At 31.4% G+C, this 17815-nt stretch overlaps 3 protein-coding genes across 4 annotated transcripts; all 3 read right to left on the bottom strand.

Moving 5' to 3' along the window:
• Positions 1-1117: 1117 nt before the first annotated feature.
• Positions 1118-3426, bottom strand: LOC107636052 (ferritin-like catalase Nec2). The gene is made up of 3 exons (XM_016339588.3): positions 3104-3426; positions 2083-2314; positions 1118-1496 (listed from the first exon to the last, which is right to left on the bottom strand). Exons 1-3 carry the CDS (start codon positions 3424-3426, stop codon positions 1119-1121), a joined length of 933 nt encoding a protein of 310 aa, XP_016195074.1. The 3' UTR covers position 1118.
• A 3345-nt stretch (positions 3427-6771) lies between these two features.
• On the bottom strand, positions 6772-9891 carry LOC107638876 (protein REGULATOR OF FATTY ACID COMPOSITION 3, chloroplastic). Its single transcript, XM_016342276.3, has 5 exons — positions 9545-9891; positions 8766-8820; positions 8606-8662; positions 8239-8316; positions 6772-7432 (listed from the first exon to the last, which is right to left on the bottom strand). Exons 1-5 carry the CDS (start codon positions 9785-9787, stop codon positions 6960-6962), a joined length of 906 nt encoding a protein of 301 aa, XP_016197762.1. The 5' UTR covers positions 9788-9891; the 3' UTR covers positions 6772-6959.
• A 1174-nt stretch (positions 9892-11065) lies between these two features.
• Positions 11066-16413, bottom strand: LOC107638877 (Chaperone DnaJ-domain superfamily protein). 2 transcript variants are annotated; one of them, XM_088483046.1, is made up of 10 exons: positions 16084-16413; positions 14899-15803; positions 14032-14161; positions 13431-13879; positions 13137-13217; positions 12951-13049; positions 12425-12583; positions 12148-12234; positions 11951-12022; positions 11066-11625 (listed from the first exon to the last, which is right to left on the bottom strand). In XM_088483046.1, exons 2-10 carry the CDS (start codon positions 15715-15717, stop codon positions 11296-11298), a joined length of 2226 nt encoding a protein of 741 aa, XP_088339172.1. In that variant the 5' UTR covers positions 15718-15803; positions 16084-16413; the 3' UTR covers positions 11066-11295. The 2 variants fall into 2 exon arrangements, with proteins under 2 accessions (XP_088339172.1, XP_088339173.1); XM_088483047.1 differs by having other exon boundaries at positions 14899-15937; positions 16084-16400.
• Positions 16414-17815: the final 1402 nt, after the last annotated feature.

Below are 17815 nucleotides of genomic sequence, written 5' to 3'. Positions count from 1 at the left end.
TTAATGAATATTAGTGTTTGAAGATCTCTTGATATGTGATTTTAGTTAGTAAAAATAAGATTTTTTTTTCTTCTGATTTTTTTCTCAAAAACTAAAACGCGATATCGACGTAAAGGCTCAATAGCAAATTTATAATAAAAAAAATCAGATCTGTAATGCCTTACTTTTGGTACGATCATGACGTGTTAAAAATTAGGGTATTACATATATATCATCTATTAAAAATCTTAACGGCTTTTGCTTTATATAGTGTCCTCTCAACTCTGATCTCATCCTAGCTTATGTTGCTTAAACCTTATGTCCCAGCTTGTTACAAGCATATTATATTTTTGTGATACATTACATAGCATATTAAGAGGAGGTTGTTTGACAGAAAATTATATTTATCATATTGTTGATTTAAAATTATACATTTTCCTTTGTAAAGTAACATAATAATATAGTTATTATTGAACATTTTCTACATAAATCTTTTCACAAAAATATTAATAAGTGTATATAAAAATCAGCTATCATCATAATTAATCATTATATATTTATATATAAATACATCTAATATTTAATTTTTTTAATATATATTTTATATTCTAATATATATTTTATATTAATAATTAATTTTTTATAGTTAATTTTTATATATACTTAACATTGATTAATTTTTCAATCCTTTTCACCACCATGTTTCTGTTTTGAAATTAAATTTTAAAATAATAAAAAAAATACAAGGGAATCATAAAACTAATTAATTAAGGAAAAAGGAAAAGTTTAATTACCTACTAAATTTATAGGATATATCATATATGTATAGAATATGTTTTCAAATCATATGATCTTTTTTATATTCAAATTTTCTAATAACCCGGTACATATAATATAACATGCAACCAATAATTGTTCAACAAAATATAGCATTGTTGATTATTTTATGGTGAAAACTTAGGTGCAGTCAACTTCATGTGAAGTTGATAATTGAAAGCCGTTAGATAAAAATTTAGTCAAATTAGTTAACAACTTTCAACAATCAGCTTCACGTGAAGCTGACTGGAGCTGAGTTTTCAGCTTATTTTATTCATTAGATGATTATAACTATTTATAACATATAGATATCGTGATTAGCATCAAAGAAGCCGAAAAGAATCAGCTAGAACACCAGAAGCTCCATTAGGGAAGAAACCACCAGGAACACTTTCATTTCCGGTGCCATAAACTATCCTCAACAATGCTTGTGGAGATCTATCATATGAAAGAGAATCATTGTTAGCAGAAAGAACATTGCCAGTGACTCTGCCCTCAGCACCTTGCTCAATAGGTACAACAAGGCCTTCATCTTTCACACCTTCCTTCCCTAACCGGTTCCGAAGATCCGAGATTCGATTCGTAAACTCTGCCACACTCACTCCATCATATGGCGTTACTATCTCGTCTCGCCGTTCGTATAGCAGCGTTCGGATAATCGCATCTTGCCCGGCGTCTATACTTAGAATTCTTGCACCAAGCTGCACTTGCATTGCACCATCAAATACTGTCAATTAGGTCTGTAAATATATTTGATTATTTTAGGCTTCAGAGTTTATAATTTTTTTTTTATTATTAGGTTTAATTCTTAACCATTAGATTAAGTTCTTACTTTGTTTCTAACTTTGAATCGTATTATTTTTATGAAATGATATTTTATTTTGTCGTATTTTAATTTTTTATTAAAATTAATTTTTTTTAAATATCCTTTTTTATTATAAGTTTTTTAGATAACGGTATAAATCATAATTATAATAAGGTGAAAATTCAGATGCAATTAACTTCATGTGATGAAGTTGATAGTTGAAAGCCGTTAAATGATTTAAATAATTTGACTAAATTTTTATCTAATGGCTCTCAGTTATCAATTTTACGTGAAGTTACTGCACCTAAATTTTTACCAATAATAATAATAATAATAATAATAATAATAAAAGAAAAATAGTAATTTTAGAAAAATAATTCAATTTTGACTAGAAAATAAAAAAATATATATTAAATATTAAAAACAAAGTTAAAATTTAAGTGTTTAACATTAAAATAATACTTTATAGTTATTACTATTACCGTTTTGGCGGCTGGAGTTAGGAGCAGTGCATTGGCATTAACTAAGCCAGTAAGACCAATATATGGAAAAAAATAAGATGCAAGCAAAAAGTTTGTGTCATTGGCATAGGGATCAAATGGAGGCACAAGTTGTCTTCCAAAGGCATTATCCATGAATTCTGCAAAAGTTGCTGAGCTTATATTCACCAATGGCCTTGCGATCCCACCATTGATCACTGTCCTCTTTATTGCCCTGCAACCAAAATTAATGTTACCAAAGTTATATATAATATTATGTGTATATTAAAATGATAGTATTAGATATCTAAAATTATATAATTATTCTAGAGATAATTAATGAATATTAAATAAATTAATTTTAAAATACTTGAATTGATTTTATTATCTCCAAAATATTATTATAAATTGAATAGGTATTAAATCAATAAAATGAAAAATTTAAAGTTTAAAAGTTCAACTAAAATTAAATTAGATATAATAAAATAATATATTTATATATAAATTATATATTTTTTTAAATTTATATTTTATTATTTTAAATTATTAATAATTAAATGAATTTAACTAATGAACTGATTTTTTTAATCTGTTTTTAATTTTTTTTTATCCAATTTGTTCCTAATTTATTTTTTATTTGAACCAATCTGATTTGTTAACTGATTTAGGTTAATTCGATTCGGTTCGATTCCCATCATGATAATCAAAAATCAGTTATACATATTAAATATTTGTTAAAATATAAAATATATATTAAAATTATATAGAATGAAATAGATTTAATTATTTTATTGATTTTAATTTTATTAAATTTTTAATTAAATTTTTATATTTTTTTAATTAAGTCTTTGTATTATATTTAATTTTGTAATAAATTATTTTTTATATTAAAAATATTAAAATTAACAGAATATTTCTTTTAAAATATATACAGTCAAATATCTAATTATAAATTTAATAAAAATATAAAGACTAACAGAATAATTAAGTGATACAAGATATTGATTGTTACGAGAGAACGAACCTTATACGTCCAACGTATTGGTAACCAATCTGGGAGAAAATATCCTTAACAAGGGGACTAAGATTGGCCACACTGGCACCAATAGGAGAGGGTCCACCATCTACTAAATTTGGAGCAACCTCGTCTAATCCAAAACCCAATGCTCCATGCAATAAGTACTCAGCAGTGCAGTAATCAAAATTCAAAGCAAATGCAAAAAGAAGATCTTCAGTTGATGCAATAATTGTGACTGATCTCACAAGAACTGCATTAGGAGAATAAGAGAGGAGCACTAGTAGTAGAGCAAAGAGTTTGGTGGATTTTGAAATAATCTTAACAGCCATGTTTTTCTTTTTAGAATATTTCTTTTTTGTTGATGTTGCATGCATGCATGTACCTCTCTATATATAACAATGAATGAAATGTCACGTGGCAAAATGCATGTTGCTTTTAGGGTAATTGAGTTTGAGGGACTAAACGAGTAGTCTTATATTATTCTTTTTTCTGAACTTCTGGTTGGGGTAGCTTTGAAAGATTAACTTGGATTTGTGCCTAGTTAGTTTATTTCGTACCTAGAGAGTGAAGCAATGATGAATAGTACCAAATACAAGAAAATTTCTTCGGTCTTCTAAGAGAAAATAAATACTCTTAGCTATACATAGTGTTTTAGTATATATAATTAGCTAGGCTATGTACATGGTACAAGGAAATTCTTAATTATCTAATTTATATACATGGGATAAAATATTGAGAATAAATTTTTTAATTTCGACCTATAATTAATTAATATTTTTTTTTCCTTTTACAATGGTCGTACCAATAATATTGGATCATCCATTATATGTGCGTGTATCGATAATTTTGCAAATAAATATAAAAAAAATTTTGTCTCTATGAAATTTTTATATCTAAATTATCTAAAATCTAGGGATAATAATATGGCAACTACTCCCATGAAGATGCCAAAAACATCTTCTCATGATGATCTTTATTTAAAAAGTGTAACTTATTTGTTTAGTAACACTTTGAATAAAAGTAACACTTTTACTTCAAATAAAAATTAAACCCTATAATCTATCATCCAATGATTAAAATAAAATATCTTCACATGATAACAATCATAAAATTTTCATTGGAGTACCCACCTAATAATATACCCAACCTACAAGTATCTATATACCCAACCTACAAGTATCTATCCATTTAGCAGTGCCTACTTGGATGGGAATTAAACTCTCTGATCTCTACAAGAAAAGGGAGTTTGAGTGCTGCTTAAAGTGGCAATAGGATGGATTTTTGTCCGTACTGATTCTGGTCCGCCTTCCAATAATTCGTATAAAATTTATTCTATTTTTATTTGTAAAAGGTTGAATTTTAATTTGTTTCTGTGAATATTCGTTCCGTCCTTACCTATTCTTATAATTATTAAAATCTAATAAATTAAATTAAATTTTAAAAATTATATAATTATCATCACATACATAATATAAATTTAGGTAAAAATTTAAATATGATATAATATTATTATTTTACTAATTATTTTACATATATTATATATATTATATATATTATATATATACAAAAACCAGTAGGAACAAGTATTACCTAAATCCAACCCCACCCCGTCTCACCCAAAATTTGGTGTGGCAGAAAATTTGCCCCGCACCAGAATAAGTAAGAACAGAGTAGGTATCTGTGAGTTCGAGTAGTGTTGATACCTCTAATGCTGCTCTCGTCAAATCTGTCTTTACCCATCCTATATTACATCTAATAAAAAAATATTTTATTATATATTTTGTATAATGATTAATTTTTATGTACATATAATATGATTGATAGTTAATATATCTAAATATTTAAAATACAATCCTATGTGTTTAATATATATATATATATATATATATATATATATATATATATATATATAATTTTTAATACAATTTTTTTTTGTATTTTTAAATATAGTTATAGGTATATAAAAATAAAATAAAAAACTTCTCTCTTCAATAAATTGTAGAAAAAGGTTTGAGTTAGCTAAAATTCGGCCCAACCCTAGTCTAGCGAGCATAATTATTTGTAATTTTTTACATGTCTATTTTAATTTTGTTTAACTTTGAAAATAATACTTGTTTGAATATTTTTAATTGCAAAATAATATAAAAATCCTTTTTTTTATCTCATTCCACCTATTAATTAATCAATTAAACCATGAAATATTAAAACATTCTCGGTTTACTTTATCAAGAATAATACGTGCAAACTAAAAATTAATTAACCATCATATATTTGTGTATCAATATATATATTTGTGTATCAATATATAATATATAATAAGATTTAATGGTGTTGTTTGATTTATATCGTCGACCACATCTGAGATAAGACTTTATTGTTATTATTTTTGTTGTATTTATGATAAATATATTTGTTGTTTAATTTATTTTTAGATAAATTTTATCTAATCTTCTCTAAAATAATATATAACTTATCTTCTATAACATGTCAACTTCTAATTGGATAATATTTTAATCTAATAACTAACTATATTTATAACTTGAATTACTTTAATTTAATTAATATTAATATTTTAACTATAATAAAGTTATTTTGTAATTAAGTTATTATTTAAAATAGATAGTTATATAATCTTTTAAAATATTAATAATCAAAACTTAATCTTTCATGTATTGTGCAATCAAAGAACACTCATCATTATTATGTATCTTCGGTCTCCACCACCAATACACATATCGATATGCAGAAAGTACTAAGCCATCCAACTTCCTACACTAAACTAGAAGACAGTATTGACACTATTGTTCCAATTTTACTTCCTCAAAATTGTGTATCAAAGTTTTGATCTTAAAGTGTTTCAATTTTCTGTATTAGAATAAAAAAAAATTTATATTAGTTTTAGAAAAAAGCATACACTTCAGCCTTGTTATTTTAATATTTTATAATGATACTCTATGATAGTTAAATAATAAATATTCATGAGTCATTATATATAATTGAATTGTAGCATCAACCATAGTCATCAGAACGATGGACATAAAATAAAATTTTCGTTAAAGGCTGAGAAAAGGCAAAAACAGAATGAGAGGGAAGGAGATTTTGAGGACAGCAGCGTTGCTTGTGTCGCGACGGAGATGCTTTCGAGGACGGCGACAGCATGATAGGGACGGAACACCCAATGAAGTGGTGATGCTTGGAAGACGCAATGATAATAAAGAATGAGAAGGAATAAAACTTATTATAAAGAGAGACAGTTAGAGTACCGGATTTGGAGAATGAAGTTTTTTATTTTTTTTTATTTTTTCTATATTTGGAGATGAAAATAAGCTCTGGTTATTAATATTTTAAGAAATTATATAATTATTCATTTTAAATAATAACTTTATTATAAAATGATTTTACAATTGTTAAGATATTAATTCTAATTAAATTAAAGTAATTTAAGTTACAAGTATAGTTAGTTATCTTATTAAAATAACATTCAATTAGAAATTAATACATCATAAAAGATAAATTATATGTTATTTTAGAGAGAGTTAAATAAAATTCACCTTATTTTTAATATGTATTTTATATTTTATTATATATTTTACATGTAGCTGATTTGATAGCAAATTTTTGTTGGAAATGTAGCGTGGTTGTTACTTTATTCTATCTCTTTGATTGAATCCAGATTAAACCAAGGAAAATAGATAAATATAAAACAATGAGACAACTATTAATAGTGGGCAACTCCAATCCTATAAAACAATTAAACAAAGTCCTAGTTACTTGGATCTATATATGCTTAATTAGAGCTACAAAGTATAGAATTGCTCTGCATTTTTTCCTATGTAACAAAATAAAGGTAACATACTAACATCTACCTAGCTACGTTCCCAGCCCTCAATTTTCTATCTGGCTGAATCATATTTGCTGATGTATCATTTCTATGATCTCTACCATCATCATCATCATAATCATCATCATCATCCACAATGATAATTTCGCCATCATCATCATCTTCACCATCCCAATCATCATCGAAATCCTCATCATATTCTGTTTCATATCCTTCATCATCATAATCATCATCTGCACCGGCGCGCAGAGTATGGAACTCGGGAGGAGGAGGACAATCTTCAGTGATCGCCTCGTCCCTCTTGATCACAAGATGCCTAATAACTCTTTCATCTTGGTCCAACATTGTCTTGAACTCGTTGATATATTTCGCGTCCAACTCAAAGTTCATCAAAATGTAGTGTGCATTTTTAGCTTTCTTTATTTTGTAAGCCAGCCTTCTCATACCCCAATCACTAAATCTCCACACTGTGCCTTTCTTTTCCCTCAAAAAGTCTGCAAATGTTTGCGAACATGTCCAGAAAACAATCACAATGAAAGAAAAAAGAAAAGAAAAGAATCCTTAATAAAACAATTTCACACTATCATCCAATTTCAATTGCTGACATGTTCCATAACTCCATTTCTATATAACAATCCATCATAACATGCAATAAGTCCTATTATTTCTATTGGATGGTAGTCTTCGAAGAAAATATACTTTTGCTAATCACTGTTAGCAACCATAAACTTTAAACTCAGCTAAATATAGCAGAAAACTTTTCCGAATTCTTACAAGAACCACTGTTACATCTAGCATCTTTGGAAGAATCCAATTAACAATTTACTTGTTTATGAATTCACACAGATTACATTTTACTACCCTCAGTTCCTTGGAGCATATAGAACTCCCAATATTCCCCAAAAGCGGATAAAGTATATTTAGTGGTTTTTTTTCCCTTTCTTTTTCCTTCTCATAACAATGTCTTCCTACTGAATAAATACGAACAAAGAAATCAAAACCTAGCATGTCTACCAAGGATTACGATTTGTTAAGTAACTTGGGTTTCAGCAAAATACGGTTAAAAACCATATCTATAGAGTTAATTAGACGGATCAATTACATAAAAACCTAGCCAAATCGGAGATCTTTTTGCGGCAGTCACAGACCAGCTGCTTCGGTCTAGCCACAGTTCAGCCATTTTTCAAATAGCTAGAGTAGGAAATGACCCCCTCAAACGGAAAACTATTGAAGTAATTCTACAGGCATTCAGGGAACATGAATGGCTAAAAATATACACACATGTAAAGGAAAATATTACCTTGAATTTTCTCGTTGACAGCTGCAACTTGTTCGTTGTGCTTTTCATGAATCAAGTAAACAATCTCATAATGGCGCACTGCACAGACAAAGAAGCAAGGCATTGTAAGGTAGAACATTTTACTTTCTCCATGAGAACTAGACAAACATTGGCAAAAAGCTCTTTCATTTTCCCACTTACTCGTGTAAAACAGATAATTTAGCAACCAGCTGTGTTCAATTACTTCGATAGATACAAATACATATGAAATTTTGACTATCTTTATAGAACAGGAAATTGATCAACCAAAAGAAATTCCATTTTCTTTGCCTTTAACTAAAAAGGACTTATAATTCTACCTAATAGAAAGGTAAACAAATCAACATACTTTGATCAACACTCGTATCGCTATCCAGCTCAAGCATAAGCGCTTCAAAAAGTTGTCCTGGAAAAAAAAATAAATGAAAAAAGGAAAAACAAATCATCTGAGAACAGTAATCCATAAGACAGAATAGAACCGAATGAATAGCAGAAACACAACCACTCACTTTCTTCAGCATCTTCGAACTCCGGCAGAACCTTGCCATCTTCCTGGATTGATTTCTGAAAATAGATAAAAACACAACATCCATACCAATGAGAAATTCCATCTCACAAAGAACAAATACCAACTCTAAAAAACTAAACAGAATAATATATACAAAACATGGAAATGATGCAACATAATCCTTCCTGAATCTCCGTATATAGATTCTAAACAAGTAACAACTGAACCGAATAATATAGGCAAAGCAGGGAAAGGATGCAACATATTCCTTCCGAGTCTCCCCAAAAGCTTGTCATGCTACACACCTAAACAATACTCCCAGAATTCTCCACCAAAAAGCAAGGTCATAGTTGGAAGAAACTAAATAGTATATAGTATAACTGTATAATTAATGATTCATCCAAGAGTCAATCCTCAATAATCATATCATACAATCTAGCAAGTTCTAAAGTTGGCAAAATTTCTTGCTCTCCAGCAATTCTTCCTATAAAAGAGAGTAGGAAAAGTAATCCATTTCCTTACCTTCTATCATGATTGAAATTCTTCCTTTTGAACAAAACAGAAAACAGATAAGAATTTTGCTTTTACAATAGAAAGAAATGACTTTCAAACACTAGAAGTGCACAGTAATAATAGAACCAAAGCAATTTATACCGCTACAAGCTTAAGGTGAACAAATATCCAAAAGAGTATCTTGTTCTGAACACAAGAAAATCCACAGAAAAACGAGAAAGAAGAAAAACAATTAAACAAACAGTTGGTGTGCGTAAAAAAGCTCACTTTTTTAAGGAGTACTGCTTCTGGGAAGAAGCCAGTGGACTCGCTGGGGTTGGAAACAAAGCTATGGCTGTCGTCTTTATTCTCTTTCTTGTGGGCACTCACAACCAGTGATGTAGATTTTCTTCTGGGCTTGGTTCGAATTGAAAATGGTAGAAAAGAAGAAGAAAAGGAAGGGTACCCATTTGCGGAGATGAAGAAATGGTGATTGGTGTTGTGAATGAGTGTAAGGGTGTTGTGAATCATGAGTGTGGGTTTTGGGAGAAGTGTTAGAACAAGATAAGAGGAACAAGAAGCTGCAGTTGCAGTTGTAGTTGTTCAAGTTTCTAAACAAAGAGTATGTTTTATTTACTGAAAAAATGATTTTATCGAATATATTAGTTACCTATTTTTTTTTTTTTAAATAGTAAAATAAAAATTTAAAAACTTACGTGAAAATATTTGTTGTTGTCTACACGAGAAACTAAAGTTTTTTATAATTCAATATTGCATTAAAAAATTTTAAAGGTTAAACTACATTTAAAATAATTTCACATATGATTATAGATTTTTAAGAGAGTAAATTCTTAAAATAAACAATGAGATGGTAAGATATTCACAAACCCATCCATAGGAACATGACAAATGTGAGCATGAGATGGCAAATTTTTTTTTGACAGAGAGATGGCAAATTGTTGACCGAGTCATTTTAATTTTATAACCATGTTAACTCACTTTGATGCTAACATTTTATATTAACAAAAGTAAAAATCATTTGCTATTTTTGAAAACTTGTTTTTCATTTCAACCACAAAATCATTTTTTACTATATTGCGAGATTTATTTTACATATACTTTGATCTATTTTACATATTTAAAAAAGTATTTCAAACCTACTTAATAGTATATCTCATTATTTATTTAAAGGTTCTTATTTTGGTAATCTCTTTATTAATGTCCTAAATTAGTTTCTAACTATATCTGTTTCGAATAAATTAGTCATTTAAAAAATTAATTTGATTTAGCAAAGTGATCAATTCACTTATCCATTTAAATAAATGTTGAAAAAAACAAGTGTTGAAAACTCGAATCCCACTTTATACAACCCATTAGCCAATGGCGTATCCTTATAGTATTTAAAATGTGACAAATTAATCTTTAATTTTCTAAATTTTCTAAATTTTGCCATAAACCATTTTTAAAATTGTCAAAAACTAATTTGCCAACAAAAATTGTTAAATAGTAGAGACCAATTTGAAGTATTACTCTTTTTTATTGCTCCTTTTAATTGAATGAGGTAAACTTTTACAATAAGATCGAGTTAGTTCATATTTAGACAAAGCCAAACGAAGATCTTTAAAAGAAGTTTGCCAAATAAAATCTAGGTTCATAGTCATAGTCTTATAGAAGCTCTTTAGAACTCAAATGACTGCTTTGAAAGAAATCATCCGAGTATGTGACATTTTCATCTAATTGCTTACAAGGCTCGTTGTTAATGGCTTGATCCCTGCTCTCAAATTTTTCATACTGAATTCCAAAATCAAGGGACGGAAAGCTTACTTTACTAGTATACCAAAAAATTATTTAGTCAAATAAAAATAGCTTGGAGATATGACACTATACAATGGGATCCAACTCTATTTGGGGGGCTTCATTAACAGATTATAACTACTCAGAAAACTTACATGCTTTTTCTTTATATAAGACTTCACATGTGCTCACTGTGATACAGCCATAATGATGAGGAAAAAAAACATGACCTTGTTAATTAGTTATCACCATTGCTTTTTCCCCTTTTTCTTTCTCTTGCTACTGCTGCCGCTTGCACCGGCACTACCATTGCCCTGGTTTTTCGTCCCGTTTCCAGGTTTGGAAGAGGGACTCTCCGCTGCAGCAGTGCCGTTGAAATTGTCGAATACACCAGCCTGTACGGCATTCTGCAACCACTCAAAGAATTCTTCCTCGGTCATGGTTTCTTCCATGTTAGGTGGCACTCGCGCACCTCTTTGACCTGAACTTGTTCCTTTGCCGGAATTGTGCTTGGTCATTAAACTAGTGTTGACGTGAAAACTTGGCTTGTGAGTATTTGCTGGACATCTCATACCCTGCAATTAAAGCGTCCAGGGTTAAAGCCTTATGGATCTTTAATCTCAGTAACCAAAACAAGGATCAAGGTGCAAGCTATGAACGGGGAGCAACCAAATATTAATGGTATTACGGAGATGACATATCACTATTTTACATACAATTCAACGCTAATCACATAAATCTTGTAATAATATGTTGTCCTAGATCAGTACACATATCAGAACAGTTCAATGCTGCAATATTTGCACAATCAGAGGCTTTTTCTTTGAAACCACCATTGGTATCTTATGTGAATAAATCCTTTCTACAAGCAAGTCCTAATAAAAAAAGGAACTTGATTACCTGACAGATATACCATTCAGTGGCATTATATATCCTGCTATCAGCACATACATATGCAGCAGGGGTATCAACCTAAAGATAAAACAATTCAAATTGTTAAGAAAAACAATGTTTCTTATGGTAAGTAATGCTCACAAAATGTGGAATTCAAATACAAGTTATAAGGTATCTCCACAGTCAGGAAAATGAATCTATACCTTCTGCAATAAGCCGAAAAGAAATGGTTGGGAAGATTGTTCCACCCATCCATCACCATCCTTTGCTTGATGGAAGTCTTGGCAATCCTTAAAAAAAAGAAAAAAGAAAACCCATAGGAAAATGTTAGTGCCATGCTAGGTAGAAGAATACTGTCTCAATAGTCAATAGGGAAAGCACGCCGACAGAATGTTGGCAATCTCTTGCAAAGATGTAAAGACTGCCAATTTATTTATTCTATGTAGGGTTTAAGGATTAAAGAAAAGATAGAGGAAACACCTGGCACCATCTAGCTCGAGACTTTTGTTTCTTAGTGTGTATCCAAACATGAAAGCCACCACATCTTTTGCAGGCTATCCGCCTCGAATCACCAAATGGGTCCTCACCATTTGCATCTGATCGTGCCAATCCTGAAGCAAAGAATCCGTGCCTACCATTCTGGAACATCAGTTGAAACCACAGCTAATGTTAGACAAGAGAATAATAACAATAATAATAAAAGACTATTGTCTATTAGGTTCAATAAATGGTCTGCAACATCAGAGTGTGTGCATGTGCACGCACACACTGCATATTTTGTTTTATCTGTAAGCCATAACAATAGAAACAAGATTATAAAAAAATTTATAACAATTGGCTGTTAAATGGGGCAATAAAATATAAACAAAATAGTTGCGGTTCTTATTCCCCCCAATACTCGTGAACTTTGATCCTGACCATGATGTCTTAAGAGTGATAAGAATAAGATAGAATTTCTCTGTAGTTTCCTCAGTACTCAAATATCTGTAAAAGGCATAAATCATACCTTTTGAGAATCATTATGAAATCTGCGAAATACACTCAAAAGCTCTTCTCTCCTTAACTCGTCATCGTATGCTTTTCGCTTCAAGGAATCCATAAGAATCTGAAAAATCATTATATACATAGAGCATCTTAGGGTTGGATTTTTCTTTTATGATTTGCAGGGTGAGCAAAAGCATAAAAAGTTTACCTCGTATGCATTCTGAAGTTTCTTGAAAGCTTCTGCAGCCTTTTCATTACCCATATTTTTGTCGGGATGAACCAACATTGCCTGATAACCAGTGAAAACAGGCTATTAGAAATAGCGAGAATTATCAAGTAACAATTAGTGATATTGAAGGAAATTTGACTTGCATAAGCAACTAAATATCCAACCAAACTCCAATAGCACAAAAGCTTAGACTCATTCAAAAAATATAAAAGAAAAGAAAAAAAAGAAGATTAAAAAAACAAATTTATAGATAGTTGTGATGAGAATGACAACCTTCTTCCTATATTCCCGTTTCAGTACTGAAACATCTATATTTTGATACCGCGTGAAACCCAATGCTGAATAGTGATCAGAGCAGTTCAACAATCGGACAACTTCATCTTCAGACGTCAAATCAGAATCCACTCCACTAGTTGAAGGGTCTCCTGCATTACGATCAGTAAATGGTCCAGGCCCATTTTCAGAGGAGGAAGGCTGTGTTGTCTCATCATTAGAGAAACCTGATTGAGCATGCATGCCAGCTCTTTGTTCAAAAGGATTGGACCTACTCTGTTGTTCGATGTTTTTCTTGAGGAAGTATATCAACACATCACTCGAGATAAAAGCTAAATTAAAAGCCAATAGCAAACGAAGCCACCCAACGTACAACCAAGCACAATAGACAGAATACGAGGTCATGATAAATAGTGCCAGACGTTCATGACTTAACATAAATGCCAATCCTGAATTTCAAATAGAGTCAAAGGCTTAGCAAGTTTGGCAAGAATTATATCAACATTTTCAATGCATATCTATTCTTTTGTAATATGATCCCTTGTAGAGGATAAGATAGATAGAAGACGTTCAAAGCAACAGACACAGGAAAAATAATCACCTCCGAGGATGACGAAAAATGTCGTGGTCCAAAAGCTACCATAAAACCACAAGAACACAACCCCAATGATTGCAACTACCAAAACTGCGAGGGTGAGCCCAACAAAAAATCCAATTAAGGCAGCTAGACCCTGATCAATAACAAATCCAGTCAGCTAGAATAAGGGGGAAACAAATATAAAACCTAATTTAAGAATGGGAGAGAATTAACATCGAATAAATACACAAAGCATCGAATGATAAAGGATTGTGAGGAGGTACATATAGTCACTGCTAAATTAAGTGTAACATTTAGGGAGGGTTCAAATTTTGAAAGTCAAATAATTTCCAAGACAATTGCAGTTCACAATAATTCAACCTATGTAAAAACAAAACCATCTTCTGGAAATGGTTTTCAGCTCACGTGAACATTTATTCATTGAGTAGAACAATACCATTCGGATTTTTCGTTTTCTTCTTTCTTTCTATTTTAATTTATTTCTTGCTGGATAATCACTTGCATATCTGAACAAAAAATTGCAATAAGAAGAAGTATATATTGGAAGTTGGAAACAGCATCCAATATGTGCAAGATTAACATAGTAAAATAAAATTAGTCAGGAATATAATTATAAAGCTATAGATGCAAGATAATGTAACAGTTTCCAAATCATACCTCTGATTAACCACCAGTGAACACTAGAATGCTGATGTTACATTGTCATAAGGGTAAAAACAGAAATTTATAACGGTTCAACAATATGACTAAGAAGATAAGATTGACTTGGTCGTATAATCAATTAATCATAACAGTTTCAATTGCAAAGATTTTCTCACTAGACAAACTGTAATTAAATAAGAAGAAATGACAATTGTGACTGGGCCTTACCAGGACAACAAGAAACTTGAGCATCCCTATCATACTAATCACAGAGAATACGCTGCACCATATAACAGAGAAGAAGGACGTTGTCCCCATACGTACAAATGAATCGAAACCCCTTATCGCACAATCCAGCCAAAACACCGATAACAGAAGCATTATGTTCCCAAGATGCATGAGCCATTTTAACAAAACAGGATACGCCTTCTTAATTTTCATTCTGAGATTATCACAGGTTTTAAGAGTGACATTTGCAAAGGATAAAAACAGTGGCTTCTGCCGGGTTAGCCATCCAGTAACTGCTGTAAAAATGGATAACACCGACAACCTTATACGCCTAATGATCACACGATCAGCAAGCTCAGAATTTTCCACCAAACTTTTCACTTTCAAACCATCAAGTAAACAGCTCAATCTACTCTTCATACTCTGTTGACCTAGATCACTCCCCGGCAAGGTCCCATTTTCCTCCTGTATTGGCACATCATGATTCAATCTTCCCCCACCTGAATCATTCCCTGAAGACATAGATTCCTCCATATCATGCTTTACGAATTCCTCTTGCTTCTCTTTCCTCAAAGACTTCTCATAATTTTGCTCACTGCTAATGTCATCACAAGCAGAAGCAACCTCACTTCCACTCTGCGAAAAATGGCTCGGGCTGTCGCCATTTGCTAATTCTTCCCCAGGATAAACCTTCACCTGAGTCCCTCCTTTGGCATGACCTTTCATACCTTCCCCAGGATAAACCTTTGGAAGAACACCCCCAGAAACCCCCTTTTTGTTTGCCAATCCATTCTTCTGCTGATTACCCTTCCGAGCCATTAAGCTATATTAAAACCTTGAGGAATCACCCAAAAGCTAGGGCTCAAGTTAAGCCATTTCAAACTCCATGTGCAGTCCTAAAACACCTGATTAGTTATGCAAAAATGAATGGTTACGCCCGAAATTAACGCATAGAGCCTATACCGCAAGAAAAATCGAAAATTCGATAGCTCATGCGATCAAAACCCTAAAAAGTCCCAAATTCAGCAAAAACCCAGTTCTTGATTTCATCAATTAGCAAGGACCACATAAAAAAATCCAAAGAAAAGAAAAAAATCAAAAGAAGCGTGAAAAAATAGTGAAGTATATATCGAATAACAGGAATAGAAATAGGGAAAGAGCTTGAGATCATAGAAAAGAACGAACCTTGAAGCGCGCTGCAAGACGATGATGAGACAGCAGAAGGAACAAAAAAGGGAAAAAAGAGGGGCAAGCAAGGGAGAGAAAGAGGGGAATTCGGAGCATAGAGAAACCCTAATTGGGGATGTAGAAATGAAGAAGGAAGGGGGAAAAAGAGTGTGTCTGAGACAGTGTGTGTGTGTAGGTGCGTCTGAGATAAAGAAAGAGAGGAAGAGAATATTAGGCGTTGGTGTTGGTGTTTGTGTTTAGCAGAGAGAGAGAGAGAGAGAAGGAGGCAGTAACGAAGTTGCGTTGTTGCGTTTCGAGCAAAATTGGATCCTGTCGTTCTACCCATTCTTTTATTGTAAGAGGTTTTTCCCTTTCTTTTTTTTTTCCCTCTTATTTTTAAGAAAAAATATTTACCCAGGAGCTCATTTTCAGCTCTCATCCACTCACAAAGTCACAATCTCACATGTCACATGTCAAATCTTTAATTAAAATTTAATAATTATATTATTTATACATCAAAATTAACTACCAAAATCTAGAATCAAAATAGCATAAGATTGTCATATGGCAGCAAGAACACAGATCTAATTCAAAGGTGGAAATTAATTTATTACAATCTAAATTAGAGGAATTTCGTTTAGTAGGAATTCATAGAGGCGACATCATTTCAGAAATAGAGGACAAACTTGAAAAAGCATTGCAAAATGAGAAATCTTATTGGAAAAATAAGTTTAGAGTCAAATTGCTCAAATTCGGTGATCAGAATACAGCTTTCTTCCATCAGAAATTTGGAAATCGAACCCAAAGGAATAAAATTTGGCGACTAACTGACAGTGATAGTGAAGTGGCTACTTCAAATGCTGGTATTGCTTCTATGGCTGAATCTTATTTCAAAGACACTCCTCCACTTGTCATGAGAACTCTGAACCTCTGTTTACTGATTTTTAACCTAAGATTACATCTCACATGAACCATAGGCTTTAAAGACCAGTGACTATGGAAGAAGTGAAATGTGCAACATTTTGCATTCATCCTCAAAGTGCTCCAGGAGATGATGGTATGACAGCAAAATTTTTTCAAAGCTTCTGGAACATACTTGGTGGTGATGTGTTTCGAGCAGTTAAGAGCTTCTTTTCAAGGGACAAAATTTTAAAGGATTTTAACCACACTCAGATCTGTCTTATTTCCAAGATTTCTGATGCTAAAGATATGACTCAAGTAAGACCAATAAGCTTATCCTCAGTCTTTTACAAGATTATCTCTAAAGTACTTGTACATAGACTTTAGGGTATGATGAATAGACAAATTAGTCCTATGCAGAGTGATTTTATGAAAGGCAAATTAATCTCTGATAATATCATAATTGCTCACGAGTGTATGCATTACTTGAAGAACAAAAAAAGGGGACTCGAAAATGAAATGGCGCTAAAATTAGATATGAGTAAGGCATATGATAGGATGGAATGGCACTTTCTTTGGTTTATATTGGAGAAGTTTGATTTTGACTCCCGGTGGATCATGTAGATTCGAGAATTAGTGACAACTGTTTCTTATTCTGTCATTGTGGAAGGACAACCCTATGGTTTCTTCAAACCAAATAGAGGTATTCGACAAAGAGATCCTATATCTCTCTATCTTTTTCTTTTCTGTGCAGAAGGTCTCTCCTTCTTGCTACTCAAAGTAGAACAAAACATACTAGTTCAGGGTCTTCAGATACATAAGCGATGTCCCAAGGTCAACCACCTCCTCT

This window comes from Arachis ipaensis, chromosome B4 (genome assembly GCF_059453495.1).
Source record: "Arachis ipaensis isolate K30076 ecotype BB chromosome B4, ASM5945349v1, whole genome shotgun sequence".
Taxonomy (NCBI): domain Eukaryota; kingdom Viridiplantae; phylum Streptophyta; class Magnoliopsida; order Fabales; family Fabaceae; genus Arachis; species Arachis ipaensis.
Note: the sequence above shows the minus strand (reverse complement) of the source record. Positions and strands in the feature narration are given on the sequence as shown.